The sequence below is a fragment of the Saccopteryx leptura genome, chromosome 13, assembly GCF_036850995.1.
Source record: "Saccopteryx leptura isolate mSacLep1 chromosome 13, mSacLep1_pri_phased_curated, whole genome shotgun sequence".
In the NCBI taxonomy this organism is placed as follows: Eukaryota; Metazoa; Chordata; class Mammalia; order Chiroptera; family Emballonuridae; genus Saccopteryx; species Saccopteryx leptura.
In genome coordinates this window covers 27,833,324-27,847,999 of record NC_089515.1, presented here as the reverse complement: position 1 = coordinate 27,847,999, position 14,676 = coordinate 27,833,324, and the positions used below count along the sequence as shown (strand labels likewise).

Genomic DNA, 14,676 nt, shown 5'->3' with positions numbered 1-14,676 from the left:
GACTTGGCGTTCCGAAGTCCACACCAACAACTTGTCTCAGGGCTGTAGTTTAATCTATCAGCCATTTTCCTACAAGGAAGCCAATTAGGTTGGGAGGTAATAGAAGGGAAAAACAATACCATTGATCCTTGAACAACAAAGGGCTTAGGGGTGCTGACCCTATGCAGTTGAAAATTCCCATATAACTTTAAAAAATGTATTTCTTGATTTTAGAGAGAAAAAAAGGAGAGAGAGACAGAAATATCAACCTGTTTGTGTATGCACCCTGACCAGGGATCAAACCGGCAACCTTTGTGCATCTGGATGTCACTCTTGAGTCTAACCAACTGAGCCATCCAACCAGGGCCGCATATTACTTTTGACTCCCTCAAAACTTAACTATTAATAGCCTACTGTTAACCACAAGCCTTACAGATAACATAAATAGTCCATGAACACATTTTTTGTATATGTATTATATATACACTGTATTCTTACAATAAAATAGCTAGAGGAAATAAAATGTTATTTAAATCATAAAGAAAATACGTTATAATACTGTACATATTTATTGAAAAAAATCTATGTGTAAGCAGACCTCTTCAGTTCAAACCGGTGTTGTTCAAGGGTCAACTGTAGTCATGAGACACAATATAAAAACTGGATAATGGCCAGACATGACAATTAGAACTCTGACCCACAACCTGTGCAGCAATCAGCCTAGAACTCGACTGGTCAAAAGACTGTTTCCCTATTTTTTGCCCCTCCTCCTCCAACTCAGGACCAACCAGAGAAAGCCAAATATGCTCTCCCCCCCCCCAACACAATTACATAATTTGCCGTTTCTAGTTAGTCACCTCCAGCTTCTTCATGCTAGTCCTCTCAAATCAGAGCGTGCGTGAAACCTTCCTCCCCCACCTTTTTCATTTTTAGCTTTCCCATTCCCGATACCCTTGAGTCTCTGCCCGACACAAGTGATGGTGGCTGACTGTCTTGTTATAGCAGGTGTGGAATAAATAGCCTCTTTTTGTTCTTGAGTTGTCTTCGTTTAATTCCACAGTTATTCACTTATATATCATATATTAGTGTATTTTATGTGCCAGGCAGTGCCCAGCATTGATGTGGAAGCAGATAGTACCCCGCCCTCAAGAATATTCTGTCCACTTTGACAGACACATAAACAGCATTGTAATTCAATGTGGTAAACGGAACAGTAGGCATATATAAAGGGGTGTAGGTCAAGCAAGGCTTTTAGAAGAGGTAACACTTAAGCAGAGTGCTCAGTGATGGGTAGGATTTGGCCTGGCTAAGAGGGAAGGATATGCAAGACAGTTGAAGGGGTTGAAGGAGGCAGAATGAGCAAAACCAAAGAAGGCCGAAACCCCAGAGGTGCGTTGCTGGAGCATAAGGGAGATAAGGAGCAGCAGAAGATACTGCACGGGCGGGTCGTGGACAGCCATATTATGTGCCACGTTTGTAAGGAGCTGGACTTTATCCTTTCCAAGTGGCTTCTTCCCGGAAATGAAACGGCTTGTGTAAGCAAGGAGGGAAAAACAAAAACCCAGCATTAAGGAAACATTACGTTTGTATATATTACTGTAAGGTCTGGTCAGGTATGGACACAGCTGCTCATTATGTGTGACATACAGTAGACAGTCAATTAATGTTGAATGAATGGATATATGCGCTTCAGTGTAGACCTCACTGTCTTCAATTTATATTTTTCTCATGGAAGAGAACAGGCCGAGGCATCAGTTTGGGAGGCTATAGAAAAGGTTTGAGGTGGGAGAACTGTCATTCTGCCGGGTAGGTTTGGTGGACACAAAACCTCTAATAGATTATAGGCAAGGGATGCACCACTGTCGCAGACACCCCAAGCCCCACCCACCGGTGTCGCCGTGTCCTGGAAGCTGCTGTGGAGAAAGCAGCGGACGGACTAATCCGGCCGCCGAGAGGGGACCCTGAGCAGGGATCCCCGAGCTCCCGTACCGCTCACCTGTGAGCCCTCCGCCCGCCCCTCCAGGAGGAGCCGCCGCACGACGCCCTTCCGGATTGGATGCACTCGAAATCTTGGGGCGGGCATGAGAGGTCGAACACTCTTGGGGATTGGCCACCCTGACGGACGGACGCGCGGCCGACGGAGCTGGTTCGCCGGTGGCCCTAGATCCCCTGTCAGACATTGGCTCCCTGCGGTTTCCTTGGGGACGTGGCGCCGCAGTCGGCGCAGACCTTCTTCCGGCTGGGCTAGAGGCGGTGGACAGTCGTGCTGAACCGAGAGGAGAGGTGCTGAAGGAGCTGGCGGGCCGGTCGACCCGTGAGTGTAAACGCCGGAGGCTGCGGGGCCTGGAGGGACGTGAAGGGAAATGGGGAGCCTCACCCTGCCGCCTGAGGACTGCTGGTTTCTCGAGGACATCGCTGGCCCTTGAGGACGCCCCGGGCCCGGGGAGCTGGGGTAGGGTCAGCTGGGCCCCAGGAACCGGGGCGCACGTGTCTGGGGTGGGCGCGCTGGCCTTCTCATGGAAGTCTGGTTTAGCGGGCACTCCTGAAGGTAAGTCTGAAACCCAACCAACTCTTTCCAGGCTGCAGGCTTAGGAGATGTCGAAGACAAGGAGACCACCTTCTCAGGGCAAAAGGAAAAGGAGGTGACAGGTGTTGAGACCACTGAAGGGAACCCATGGCTAGGTAAGGCTGCGCACTTTCTCCTCAGCTGGGGGTTCGGTGGGGGGCGGCAGGCAGTTTGAGGGGTCCTGGGAGATTGTTACAAGTGAAGATTGCCCTAGGGCTGCACCTGAACTTTGCATCTGGACACATGGATGCAAAGATCAAAGTTGCAATCTTTTGAAGGCAGATAGAATCGTTTCCAGCCCATAACCCCGTACTCACTGCTTGCTCAGCTCTGTAACGTGCTAGATTGTAGTGTTCTTTCAAATTGACATTTGAGAGGGGCTAGGTTTCTCTAGAAGAGGTTAAACAGATTTTTTTTACAATGAACTTTGAAAAGAGGTCCTTTTGAATCAATATAGAAAGTGAACTTAACAATCGAATAAACTTTTCCATACGTTGTAATGTTCTGAAGCTTTCAGAAAAGATTAATGTGGATCTGTGAGTACAGGACAGTTGTCAAATAGAGTAACCAGGGGGAAGATCCAGAACAGTATGAATGGTGTAAAACCAAAGAAGTGGAGATTCACACACACACAGACGTATTTTACCATATATGATCCATATCTGTGCTTGTGTATACATAGAATATCCCTGGAAAAATACACAGAAACTGTGTAGTAATTGTTGCCTCTCAGAGGGAAATGGTTGGGTTTGGACACAAGTCTCACTTTCCATTATGTATCCTTTTACACTGTTAGATTATTTTTTTTTACTATGTGAATAAATTACTTATTAAAATATTTTTAAAAATCAGTTGAATAAGTTTTCTGACTATCCAGTTGTTTTTTGACAGCATTCTTGGTGGGCATGTTGAAGTACTCTGATTCTTAAGTGTTATGAGGTTGCTCAGGGAGACTGATGATCTTTTCATTAAAATAAGATTAATTCCTTGAATTGCACACCAAAGTGCAGACTTGGGAAAAAATCAGATAATACTTTTTCTGATTTATGTAGTAGAAGTACCATGAACCATATAAATCCCTTCTCTAAAACTTGATACTAAAAGAACATTAAAATTTCCGGTGGCATGAATTTTTGCCTTTATTAAGAAGGGGTTTAATCTATGTATCGATAGTTTAAAGGGTATTTTTTATTATTCAGTTGTAGAGACTTTTCTTACTTAATAATGTTTGTCTCATTTCAGGATCAGTTTTTCCTACCTCTGCCCAGCCTCCTGGTACTTTACTGTGCCCACAGTGAGTCCATTTCCCCGTCAGCGAGTGGCATTCCTAGGACTCTTTTTCATATCCTGTCTCCTTTTACTTATGTTAATCGTGGACTTTCGACATTGGGGTGCTTCATTACCACGAGACAGGCAATATGAAAGGTGAGTCAGCTTTAGATCACTTTGATCAGCTTTACATTGAAGTCATAAATATTTTGATAAGCTGTTTTACACATAGCTACCTTTGACCCTTTTGGAGAATACTGCACTTTTATTAGTAAAATTGCATGCCACGGCCTGACCTGTGGTGGCGCAGTGGATAAAGCGTCAACCTGGAAACACTGAGGTTGCCGGTTCAAAACCCTGGCTTGCCTGGTCAAGGCACATATGGGAGTTGATGCTTCCTGCTCCTCCCCCTTCTCTCTCTCTCTCCCCCCCCCCTCTAAAAAGAATTAAAAAAAAATTGCATGCCACTTATTACATAAAGATCTTGACAACTTTTAGTTTTTATTTAGCAGTGATGATGCTACATTTTAACCATGAAAGGCATCTTTCTATTTTCTTGTTTTGGCGTACTAACTTATTGTGTATATAAGTGTTTAGAATTGTTATGTACTCTTGTTGAATTGACCCTTTTTATCATTATTAAATGATTCTTTATCCCTGATTATATTCTTTGCTCTGAAATCTACTGGTCTGGTATTAATCTAGCTACTTGAGCATCTTTTGATTAGTGTTAGCATGACAGATGGTTTTCCGTCTTTTAGTTTTAGCCTGTTTGTGTCTTTATATTTAAAGTGGGCGTCTTATAGGCAATGTTTAACTGAGTTTTGTTTTTTATTGCAGCTGACAATATCTACCTTTTATTTGGGGTGTTTAAGCTGTTTGCATTTAATTTGATTATCAGTTAAGTTTAGGTTTAAATCTATCTGTCTTGCTATTTCTTTTCTGCTTGTCACATCTGTTCTTTGTTTTTCCTCTTTTTTTCCCTTTTGAATTGAGTACATATCTTATGATTCTGTTTTGTTTCCTTTGTTGGCTTATTAGATATTACTCTTTTTATATTTCTTTAGTGATTACTTTAGGATTTAGCCTTTGTAGTACATATCTTTTTTTTTTTGTATTTTTCTGAAGTTGGAAACGGGGAGGCAGTCAGACTCCCGCATGCGCTTGACCAGGATCCACCCGGCATGCCCACCAGGGGGTGACGCTCTGCTCATCTGGGGCGTTGCTCTGTTGCAACCAGAGCCATTCTAGCGCCTGAGGCAGAGGCCATGGAGCCATCCTCAGTGCCCGGGCCAACTTTGCTCCAGTGGAGCCTTGGCTGTGGGAGGGGAAGAGAGAGACAGAGAGGAAGGAGAGGGGGAGGGGTGGAGAAGCAGATGGGCGCTTCTCCTGTGTGCCCTGGCCGGGAATTGAACCCGGGACTCCTGCACGCCAGGCCGACGCTCTACCACTGAGCCAACTGGCCAGGGCCTGTAGTACATATCTTTAACTTAGTATTGTCTACCTTCACTTTAAGTAATATCATACCTCTTCACACATAGTATAAGAACCTGCCCCTTTGGTCTTGGTCTTTGTGCCATTGTTGTCATACATTTTACTTATCCATATGTTATAAGTGCCACCATATATTATTTTAAACATTCAGTTGTCTTGCCTGACCAGGCAGTGGTGCAGTGGATAGAATATCGGCTTGGGATGCTGAGGACCCAGGTTCGAAACCCTGAGGTCGCCACATTGAGTGCAGCCTCACCAGCTTGAGTGTGGGGTTGCTGGCATGAACAAGGGGGTCACTGTCTCAGCTGGAGCCCCCCAGTCAAGTCACATATGAGAAAGCAATCAATGAACAACTAAGGTGCCGCAACTATGAGTTGATGCTTCTCATCTCTCTCCCTTCCTGTCTGTCTCTCTCTGTCTCTCTGTCTCTCTCATTCTCACAAAAAACAAACAAACAAAAACATTCAATTATCTTTTAAACAGATTTCAGAAATAAGAAGAAAAGGTTTGCATATTATTTCTGGGCCTCTTCATTACTTTGTGTAGATTCATATTTCCATCTACCACCATTTACCTTTTGCCTAAAGGACTTCCTTTAACATGTCTAGTAGTTTGTGTCTGTGATTGGTGAATTCTTTCAAATTTATATGACCTAAAAAGTATTTATTTTGCTTTCCTTTTAAAAGAAATGCTCATCTTTATTATATGCGGCTTAAGTGTCTGTTTGTCGCCGATAGCTTATTGGTTGCTTGCGTAACTGTACTAGCCAATGGGGTGAAGTTGCCACGGCATTCAAATAGTCCCGCCTTCTGGCATGCCACCTCACAAATTGAGGTTAAAGATTGGAGCAGTTATTATGCTGTTAAGAAATCTTAACACCAGAAGGGGTCTTTGCAATGGTACAAGACTAGAGGTTCTCCAATTGAAAAATGTCATAATAGCTAAGTCTTTGGCTCCTCTAAAGGTGAAATACATGTCATTCCAAGAATTGATTTGGCTCCATCTCAAACAGGGTTGCCGTTTCAATTGAGATGTAGACAATTTCCTGTAAAACTTGCCTTTGCTATGACCATCAATAAATCTCAGGGCCAAACGCTTAAGCGTGTTGGCATTTTTTTACCTGAGCCTGCATTTGGACACGGTCAACTTTATGTTGCCTGTTCAAGAGTTCGTGAAAGAACGGACGTAAAATTAAAAATAATTGATGGTCCTCTGCAAGACGAGCTTAAAAATGATGGAAAGATCTACACAAGAAATGTTGTGTACAAAGAGATCTTTGACATGTGAATTAACATTTTATTATTTAAATCACCTTTATTTATTGAGCTAGCGGTGGCTCTTAAGAAATGTACTGCCAGTGGTTTCCTTCATTGCACTCTACTTTAAGCAATTAAGCAAGTAGAAGGGGGAAACCCCGTGGGGCAGTAAGCAAAGGGGCGTCCTCGCCGCCTGCCTTGGGTAATTCAGTTTGAATTAGCAGACACCTTTGCACAAATCATTTTAATTACAATTTATAATATCTAGAACAGCGGTCATTTCATATGACCGCCGGGCTTTCTAGTAGGATATAGATCTCTAGGATGAATAGTTTTCTTTTATTGCTCTAAAGATGATACTCTGTATTTTGGCTTACATTCTCTTATTATTTTTATTTTTTGATTGATTTTAGAAAGAGAGAGAGATGGTGGGGAGGAGCGGGAAGTATCAACACCTAGTAGTTGCTTCTCATATGTGCCTTGACCGGGCAAGCCAGGGGTTTCCAACTAGTGAGCCTAGCATTCCAGGCTGATGCTCTGTCCACTGTACCATCACAGGTCAGGCTGGCTTGCATTCTTTCTAAGGAGAAGTCTGTAGTCATTTTTATCTTTCTTTCTTTCTTTCTTTCTTTCTTTCTTTCTTTCTTTCTTTCTTTTCTTTCTTTTCTTTCTTTTCTTTCTTTTCTTTCTTTTCTTTCTTTCTTTCTTTCTTTCTTTCTTTCTTTCTTTCCACAATGTGTATTTTCCTCTGTCTGTTTTTAAGATATTCTTTTTATCACCGGTTTTAAGCAATTTTCTTATATGTTCATTGGTGGAGTTTATATCATGATTCTTGTGCTTGTGATTTTTTGATTATTGAATCTCTGGATTTATAATTTTTAATCAAATTTGAAAAAATTTTGACCATTATTCATTCAAATACTTTTTCTGTGCTCTCCTACTTTATCTTTGAACTCTCTAGTATGTTCTTCTGTAGAGTCTAATAAGCTACCGTTAATTCCATCCAGTAAGAGCTGAATGATACCTCTTTTCACAGAAAATACATCTGAATTATTTGATATAGTTTCAATGACTTATCTATTGCATAGAAGATCTACATTTCTTTGTAAGAGTGATTCATTTTGGTATTTTTTTTTAGCTTAGCTTCTGATTAGACTACAAAATGAAATAATGACATGTTATGTTCATCTTCATCGTGATTTTCTCTCTAATACTCAGATGTATATCAGTTAGAAGGCTTTGGCCTGCAAGTAACAGTCAAACTGGCTTAAATAATAAGAAAGTTTATTGGCTCATATCACTCAAAGCCTAGAGGTCGCAGGACCACAAGTTCAACATTGGCTGGCAGGGTGGGAGTTTTTGTCTCAGTTGTCCAGTAGCAATAAGGGCTGCATGTATCCTCATTCCTGTCATATAGGAGAGAAATAGGCCTTCCGTGCTCTCCTGTAAGAATGAAGACCCTTCTCAGACACCTGTAGTAGCCCTCTTCTTGAATCTTTTTTGATTAGAATTGGGACACACGCCTACTCTCAGTATTTCTGGGTTCTGTCTCCATAATTTCCCATTTCTTGTTCAGTTTGCTCATTCATCCATTCATTCAATAAATGTTTATTGAGCAGCCACTATGCGCTGGGTGATAATGGGCATGAAGCCATGGAGACTTTGATACCTTTCTCAAGAAGTTTATGTTTTCAGCCTTTACTCCTTTAGTAGTACTGTTATATTTTTTACTCTTGCTTTCTAGAAGAGGAAACAGTTGTTTAGATGATTACAGTTGTCAATAACTGGCCTTAAGAAGCTTGTTAGCTTTAGAGAACCAAATCTATAATTTGAGTTTCCTTAATGCTTATAGGGATTTTTTTTTTCTTTTCTTTTTTTTTTTTTTTCTTATTGGGATTTTTTTTTTTTTTTTTTTTTTTTTTTTTTCATTTTTCTGAAGCTAGAAACAGGGAGAGACAGTCAGACAGACTCCCGCATGCGCCCGACCGGGATCCACCCGGCACGCCCACCAGGGGCGACCCGCTCTGCCCACCAGGGGGCGATGCTCTGCCCATCCTGGGCGTCGCCATGTTGCGACCAGAGCCACTCTAGCGCCTGAGGCAGAGGCCACAGAGCCATCCCCAGCGCCCGGGCCATCTTTGCTCCAATGGAGCCTTGGCTGCGGGAGGGGAAGAGAGAGACAGAGAGGGAAAGCGCGGCGGAGGGGTGGAGAAGCAAATGGGCGCTTCTCCTGTGTGCCCTGGCCGGGAATCGAACCCGGGTCCTCCGCACGCTAGGCCGACGCTCTCTTATTGGGATATTTTTGATAGACCTGAGCATAGTGTCCCCCTGGAAGACAGCGTGATCTGCTTATGGAATTCTGTGCAGGTCAATATGGCAAGAGTGAAGATTGTTAGGGAGTCAGTAGTGAGCTCTGCAACTGGAGAGCTAGACCAAGCTAGGCCTGTTAAGCCATTTTAAGGGATTTAGATATTATTCTATGGGCAGAGGGGAAGGCTTTCTAAAGGCTTTGCAGAAGATATGATCTGAAATGCTTTTTAATGAAAACTTATTTTGGTGGCATTATAAAGAATGAATCAGAGAAGAATAAAAGTAGAAGGGAGATGAATTGGAATACCCCAGTAGAGAGATGACAGTGGCCTGAACTTGTTTGGCAACCGTGACAATGGAGAGCAGTAAATGCATTTGAGGGATACATGGGAGGTAGAGTGATCTAATAGTTCTTGTCTGCTACTATACCCCAAGTGGCCAATAAATACTTGTTGAGTTGAATTAATTGAAACATTTTAGCTGCAGGGTTAAGGAACACTCAGACTGTGCCGATGTGGTGACCTTACCAAAGTCTTGACACCCTATAATGTCTGGCTGAGCAGCTAGCAGCTGTGTAGCATAAAGCTTCTTGTTTTTTAATAAAAAGTTATGTGTATATTGTCACAAATTACCCTATTTGAGTAGTTAAACTACTTATGGCAGCTCCCATGAGTCACTTAGGAAGCAAACTTTTGTTGAGACTTTGCTGTGTGTGTGACATTGCTAAGACCCTGAGGTACAAATATAAATAAAATGTGGCCCCTGAACTCATTGAGTTCATAATCTTGTTAGGGAAGCAGACACGAAGGAATAATTATTTCCCAGTGAGAAAATAATTTATGTATAGCTGTATGGAATCAGGAATAGAGAATCAATCTGTATACTTTCAAGAATCAGGAACAAAGTTAAGAATCGGAAATTAATCACAAAAGGCCCATGAGTAACCAAATTTGTTATCACTAAGTTCCTGTACTACAAACCCTTGTACTTTACTGATAAGATAGGATCTTATAGAGAGCCTGTTTGCTTTTATTTTACATACTGTTTTAATTAGCTGGGTTCTCTGTTGTCTCAGAACGCAGCAGATGACAAATTAGAATGGTGGTAGTGGGAGTGGGTGGTGGTTATGAGATGTAGGCTCTGATAATAACAATACTATCCAACATCTTTAAAAATAATCTATTGCTTTTATTAAGAGGAAGGGTTGGAGTGGGGCGGAGGAGAAAGACATCAGTCTGTTGTTCCACTTATTTATGCATTCATTGGTTGATTTTGTATGTGCCCTGACCAAGGGTTGAACCCCACAACCTTGGCATATTGGGATGACACTAACCAACTGCGCTATCCGGTTAAGGCTAACCTTGAATTTTCTGTTCTCTAGTTCTTTTTTCTGCCATACAGATATACACTGAAGATAATAGGCAGTATTGTCTCCATTTAAAAATTTCCTTCCAGAGTTTCTTTTTTTGTGGCAGCAGCTACTGCTTAATTGCCGGTGACCATTAGCTGATGATAAAATCATTAAGCAAATAATTAGGAATTGATGGCAACATCTATCACTTTAGTTCACCAGCTTATAAAAAATTTTAAGATAATGCTTGTGTTTGTGATTTTTTTTATTATATACATATAATATAGTCATATTTTTTCTATTTAAATTGTTCCTAATTTACACAATGAATTATGTCAGTATTTTGTGATGTTCCACAAAGAGTGTACAGCAGGTCCTTGAATAACATTGTTCCGTTCAATGTTGATGAGAAAAAAAAAATTGATTCTGGTCTGGGGCCACTGTCTGTGTGAAATTTGCACATCCTCTCCCGGTCTGTGTGGGTTTTCTCCGAGTACTCTGATTTCCTCCCACAACCCAGAAGTGTGTACGTGAGGTGTCTCAGTAGTCCCAGTGTGAGCGTGGGTGGGTGTGAGTGTACCCTCAGTGGAAGGGCATCTCGGTCATGTGGGTTTCCGTCTTGTGTCCTGAACTGCAGGGTGGACACTCTCTACCTGGGACCTTGAACTGGAGTCCGTGGGCTAGAAAATAATTATTTTCTTGTTTTTATTCATCTTTCTTTTTTTTTTTTTTTTTGTATTTTTTTTTCTGAAGCTGGAAACAGGGAGAGACAGTCAGACAGACTCCCGCATGCGCCCGACCGGGATCCACCCGGCACACCCACCAGGGGCGATGCTCTGCCCACCAGGGGGCGATGCTCTGCCCCTCGGGGGGGGGGGGGGGGGCGTCGCTTTGCCAGGACCAGAGCCACTCTAGCGCCTGGGGCAGAGGCCAAGGAGCCATCCCCAGTGCCCGGGCCATCTTTGCTCCAATGGAGCCTTGGCTGCGGGAGGGGAAGAGAGACAGAGAGGAAGGAGGGGGGGAGGGGTGGAGAAACAAATGGGCGCTTCTCCTATGTGCCCTGGCCGGGAATCGAACCCGGTTCCCCCGCACGCCAGGCTGACGCTCTACCGCTGAGCCAACCGGCCAGGGCTATTCATCTTTCTTAAATGTTATGTATAGCTCACATTTATTTCAGTGTTTAATATTAGAAGTGTTGTTTGGGGGTTTTACTTAGAAGTTGCTTATGTTTTGATGACCAGAAATATGCAATAGGAATTTAACTCTTGTTTATATCAATTAGCCTATGGTACAGTTGGTTGTGTTATAAGTAGTTTTGCTTAAAGTTACAGTTTCCAAGTACCTACTGATGACGTTATGTAGGACCTACTATACTCTGTTGCCAGGCACACTGACTTATAGGTGTCTTCACAGGAGCAAGTCTGGAAACCCTTGATCAGAAAAATATACCCATAAGAACACTGAATTCATAATATTGTCTTGATAAATGAGGCATTGCTTTAGTTAGAAATTATAATCTCTCTTATACACTGTAACTTTGTATGTTAATATATATGAAAGTAGCTAATGTTTAATAAAATCTTTATCTTTGTATTGAAAAAATTATTTCAATTCGAAGTTTTTTTCAGCCATTCATGGAACTTAGCATATCACTTTTGAGATGATAGTGTCCCACAACTACTTTAGAACCCTATGTGTGGGTTTTTCCCATCCGTAGTTTCAAAACTGAAAGTTTTTTGTTGTTGTTTTTTTAAGTGAGAGAGAGAGAGAGAGTCAGGAAAGGAGAGAGATGAGAAGCATCAGCTCATTGTTGCAGTGCTTTAGTTGTTCATTGATTGCTTCTTATACATGCCTTGACCAGGGGATTCATGACAAGCCAATCAATGACCCCTTGCTCAAGCCAGAGACCTGGAATTTCAAGCCACTGACTTTGGGCTCAAGTCAGCGATGGTGGGTTCGTGTCGATGATCCCATGCTGAAGCTGACGACCCGCGCTCAAGCTGGTGAGCATGCGCTCAGTCTGGATGAGCCTGCACCCAAGCGAGTAACCTTGTGGTTTCGAACCTGGAAACTCAGTGTCCCAGCTCAAAGCTCTATCCACTTTGCCATCGCCGGTCAGGCCATTTATTTTTCTTATGAATATATACCCACATTGCTTCTGAAAGGAGAAAGCAGGAGGTTTGCATTAGAACTAAAATTTAGGGAAGGGTAAACTTAGAGTGATGGGATGTCAGTAAGAATAGAATCCAAACTGTTTTGTTTTGTTTTAATAGTTATTATTATTTTAGAGTAGTTTTAGGTTCACAGCTAAATTGAGCAGAAAGTACAGAGATTTCCATTATAGCCCCTGAGCACTCCTCACCCCTATGCATAGCCAAGCTGTTTTTAAGAATAATTTTGGTTACATGTGTGTTTTCATTAACTTTTCACTTGGAGTGTGCCATATATTATAAGACATGCTCCAGCAACTTCTTTAGACTGAATACATATTTTACATTCATTTATTCACTCATCTATTTACTTATTTACCAATTAATACTGAATTGATATTGAATTTATTCAGTGGTATCCAGTAGAATAGCCACACAAGGGGTTATTTTAAATTAAAAAAATGAAATAAAATTAGTTCCTCACTGCACTAGTCACATTTCAAGTGCTCACTGGCCACATGTGGACCAGTACTGGCTTTCCTTAGCAGTTTCAATTTTGTTTAAAGCAAGTCAAAAAGAGGCATTGTTTTTGGTTAGAAAAAAAATTATTAACTTTAGGATATGCAGATAAGTATATTATTAACTTTAGGATATGCAGATAAGTGTTCTTATATACCATAGAACATTTCAGAGATTTTTTTTTTTCATTTCAGAGATTTTTACTCATGAAATGGAAGGCATTTATTCACATTTATTTGTTTATTCTCTTATTTGTTCTTAGTAGTATTTATAAGCAGAGCTTTAATTTGTAAATGTTCCTGATTGCTCTGATTAATCTTGTTAGGAGATAGAGTAACCTTACAAGATACTTTTCTGGGCATGTATTACTAACATCAGTCATGCACAGCTACTTTGGATTTAATGTCATTAATAATTGGTCTGAGCCTTGAATGAAGTTGAAGAATATGTGACTTTCTTTTTTATTTTTGGGTGAGAGGAGGGTGAAATAGTGAGGCAGACTCCAGCATGTGCCCCAACCAGGATCTACCTGGTAACCCCATCTGGGGCTGATGCTCAAGTACCAAGCTATTTTAAGCACCTAAGGCTGATACACTCCAAGGGCACTATCCTCAGTGACCCAAGACCCCTCTCAAACCAGCTGAGCTACTGTCTGCTGTAGTGGAAGAGGGAGAGAAAGGTGAAAGGGTGTGTGTGGGGGGAGAAGCAGATGGTCGCTTCTTCTGTGTGCTCTGACTGGGAATCGAACCTGGGATGTTTGCACGCTGGGCTACCGGCCAGGACCAAATATGTGACTTTCAGCAAAGACCTGGTAGCCCCATGCTGATGAGAGGTACTTTAATTGACCTTTGACACATTACTGAGTTCTGTTTGAACTCTAGAAGTGATATAATGAGATTTGATTTTGTGAGGTAGATAATGGTTCAGTCAGTTACTGCACTGCTCTGATGCTGTGAATGTTTTCAGGATAATGGCAGTGAAAAGCCAGTGTCTTCCAGTTCTACCTTGGGGAAATATATATGTGGGTAACTTGCTTATCATCGACTCAGCAGTGACCAGATGGGAAATAATGTTTCTTAAATAAGCAGAGAGACAATGTGTATGTGAGGGGGAGGGAGATAAGTATGTGATGGTGAATCAGATCTCTCCCGGGAAGGTGGGGATGAGGGATGCCAAGGCTCTCGGAACTTCTCTCTTGGGCTTTAGTTCCTCTTCAGGATTAACTTAGTGCAGCATCAGCAAAGCAGGAGGGTCCATTAATGCAAGTAATTGACCATGATGGCTAAGGCCAGGACTGCAAATCATGAATGAAAACATCCAAGAAGGACCAGTGATCCGTCTATGTTAGGAGCCTAGCCAGAGGAAAACCTTCAGGTGGCTGAAAAGTGTAAGAAATTTGATTAGGTCACAAGATGTCAAGAGATCCAGAAAGAGGCGATATTATTACTTCGCAGAGGAGAAAATTATTCTTCAGTTACTCATTTGTATGCAAAATGGGAAAAATGGAGATGTTCTGCCTGTAGCATTGATCAAAGACTCAAGTGGGAAGTGTAACCTAAATGCCTGTGGTCCTACCTTTCTCCTTTACGTTCTCATGTCAGCTGATATTTTTCTGCCAGTGTATAACGGGAGACTTCTAAGGCGAGAAAAAGGAAGTTGAGCTGCACTCAAGTTAGAGCTATAAAGTTATTTATTAACAGGAACCAAAGAGGGTGACAGGATTCTTTGGAAAACCATTGAAAGTCTCTAAGAAGACCAGTAGATTTTGACTATAGCAATACA

The 14,676-nt window shown here is 41.8% G+C and overlaps 1 protein-coding gene across 2 annotated transcripts in view; it reads left to right on the top strand.

Annotated features, from left to right (window-relative positions):
* Positions 1-2,164: 2,164 nt before the first annotated feature.
* ENTPD7 (ectonucleoside triphosphate diphosphohydrolase 7) overlaps positions 2,165-14,676 on the top strand; it is a 51,069-nt gene continuing 38,557 nt past the window's right edge. Inside the window, exons 1-3 of one of the 2 annotated variants that reach the window (XM_066355541.1) lie at positions 2,165-2,293; positions 2,559-2,661; positions 3,788-3,970. In XM_066355541.1, coding sequence (XP_066211638.1) covers positions 2,654-2,661; positions 3,788-3,970 — 191 coding nt within the window. In that variant the 5' untranslated portion in view covers positions 2,165-2,293; positions 2,559-2,653. Of the gene's footprint in view, positions 2,432-2,558; positions 2,662-3,787; positions 3,971-14,676 lie in introns of both variants that reach the window. The other variant, XM_066355542.1, reaches the window with a different exon arrangement.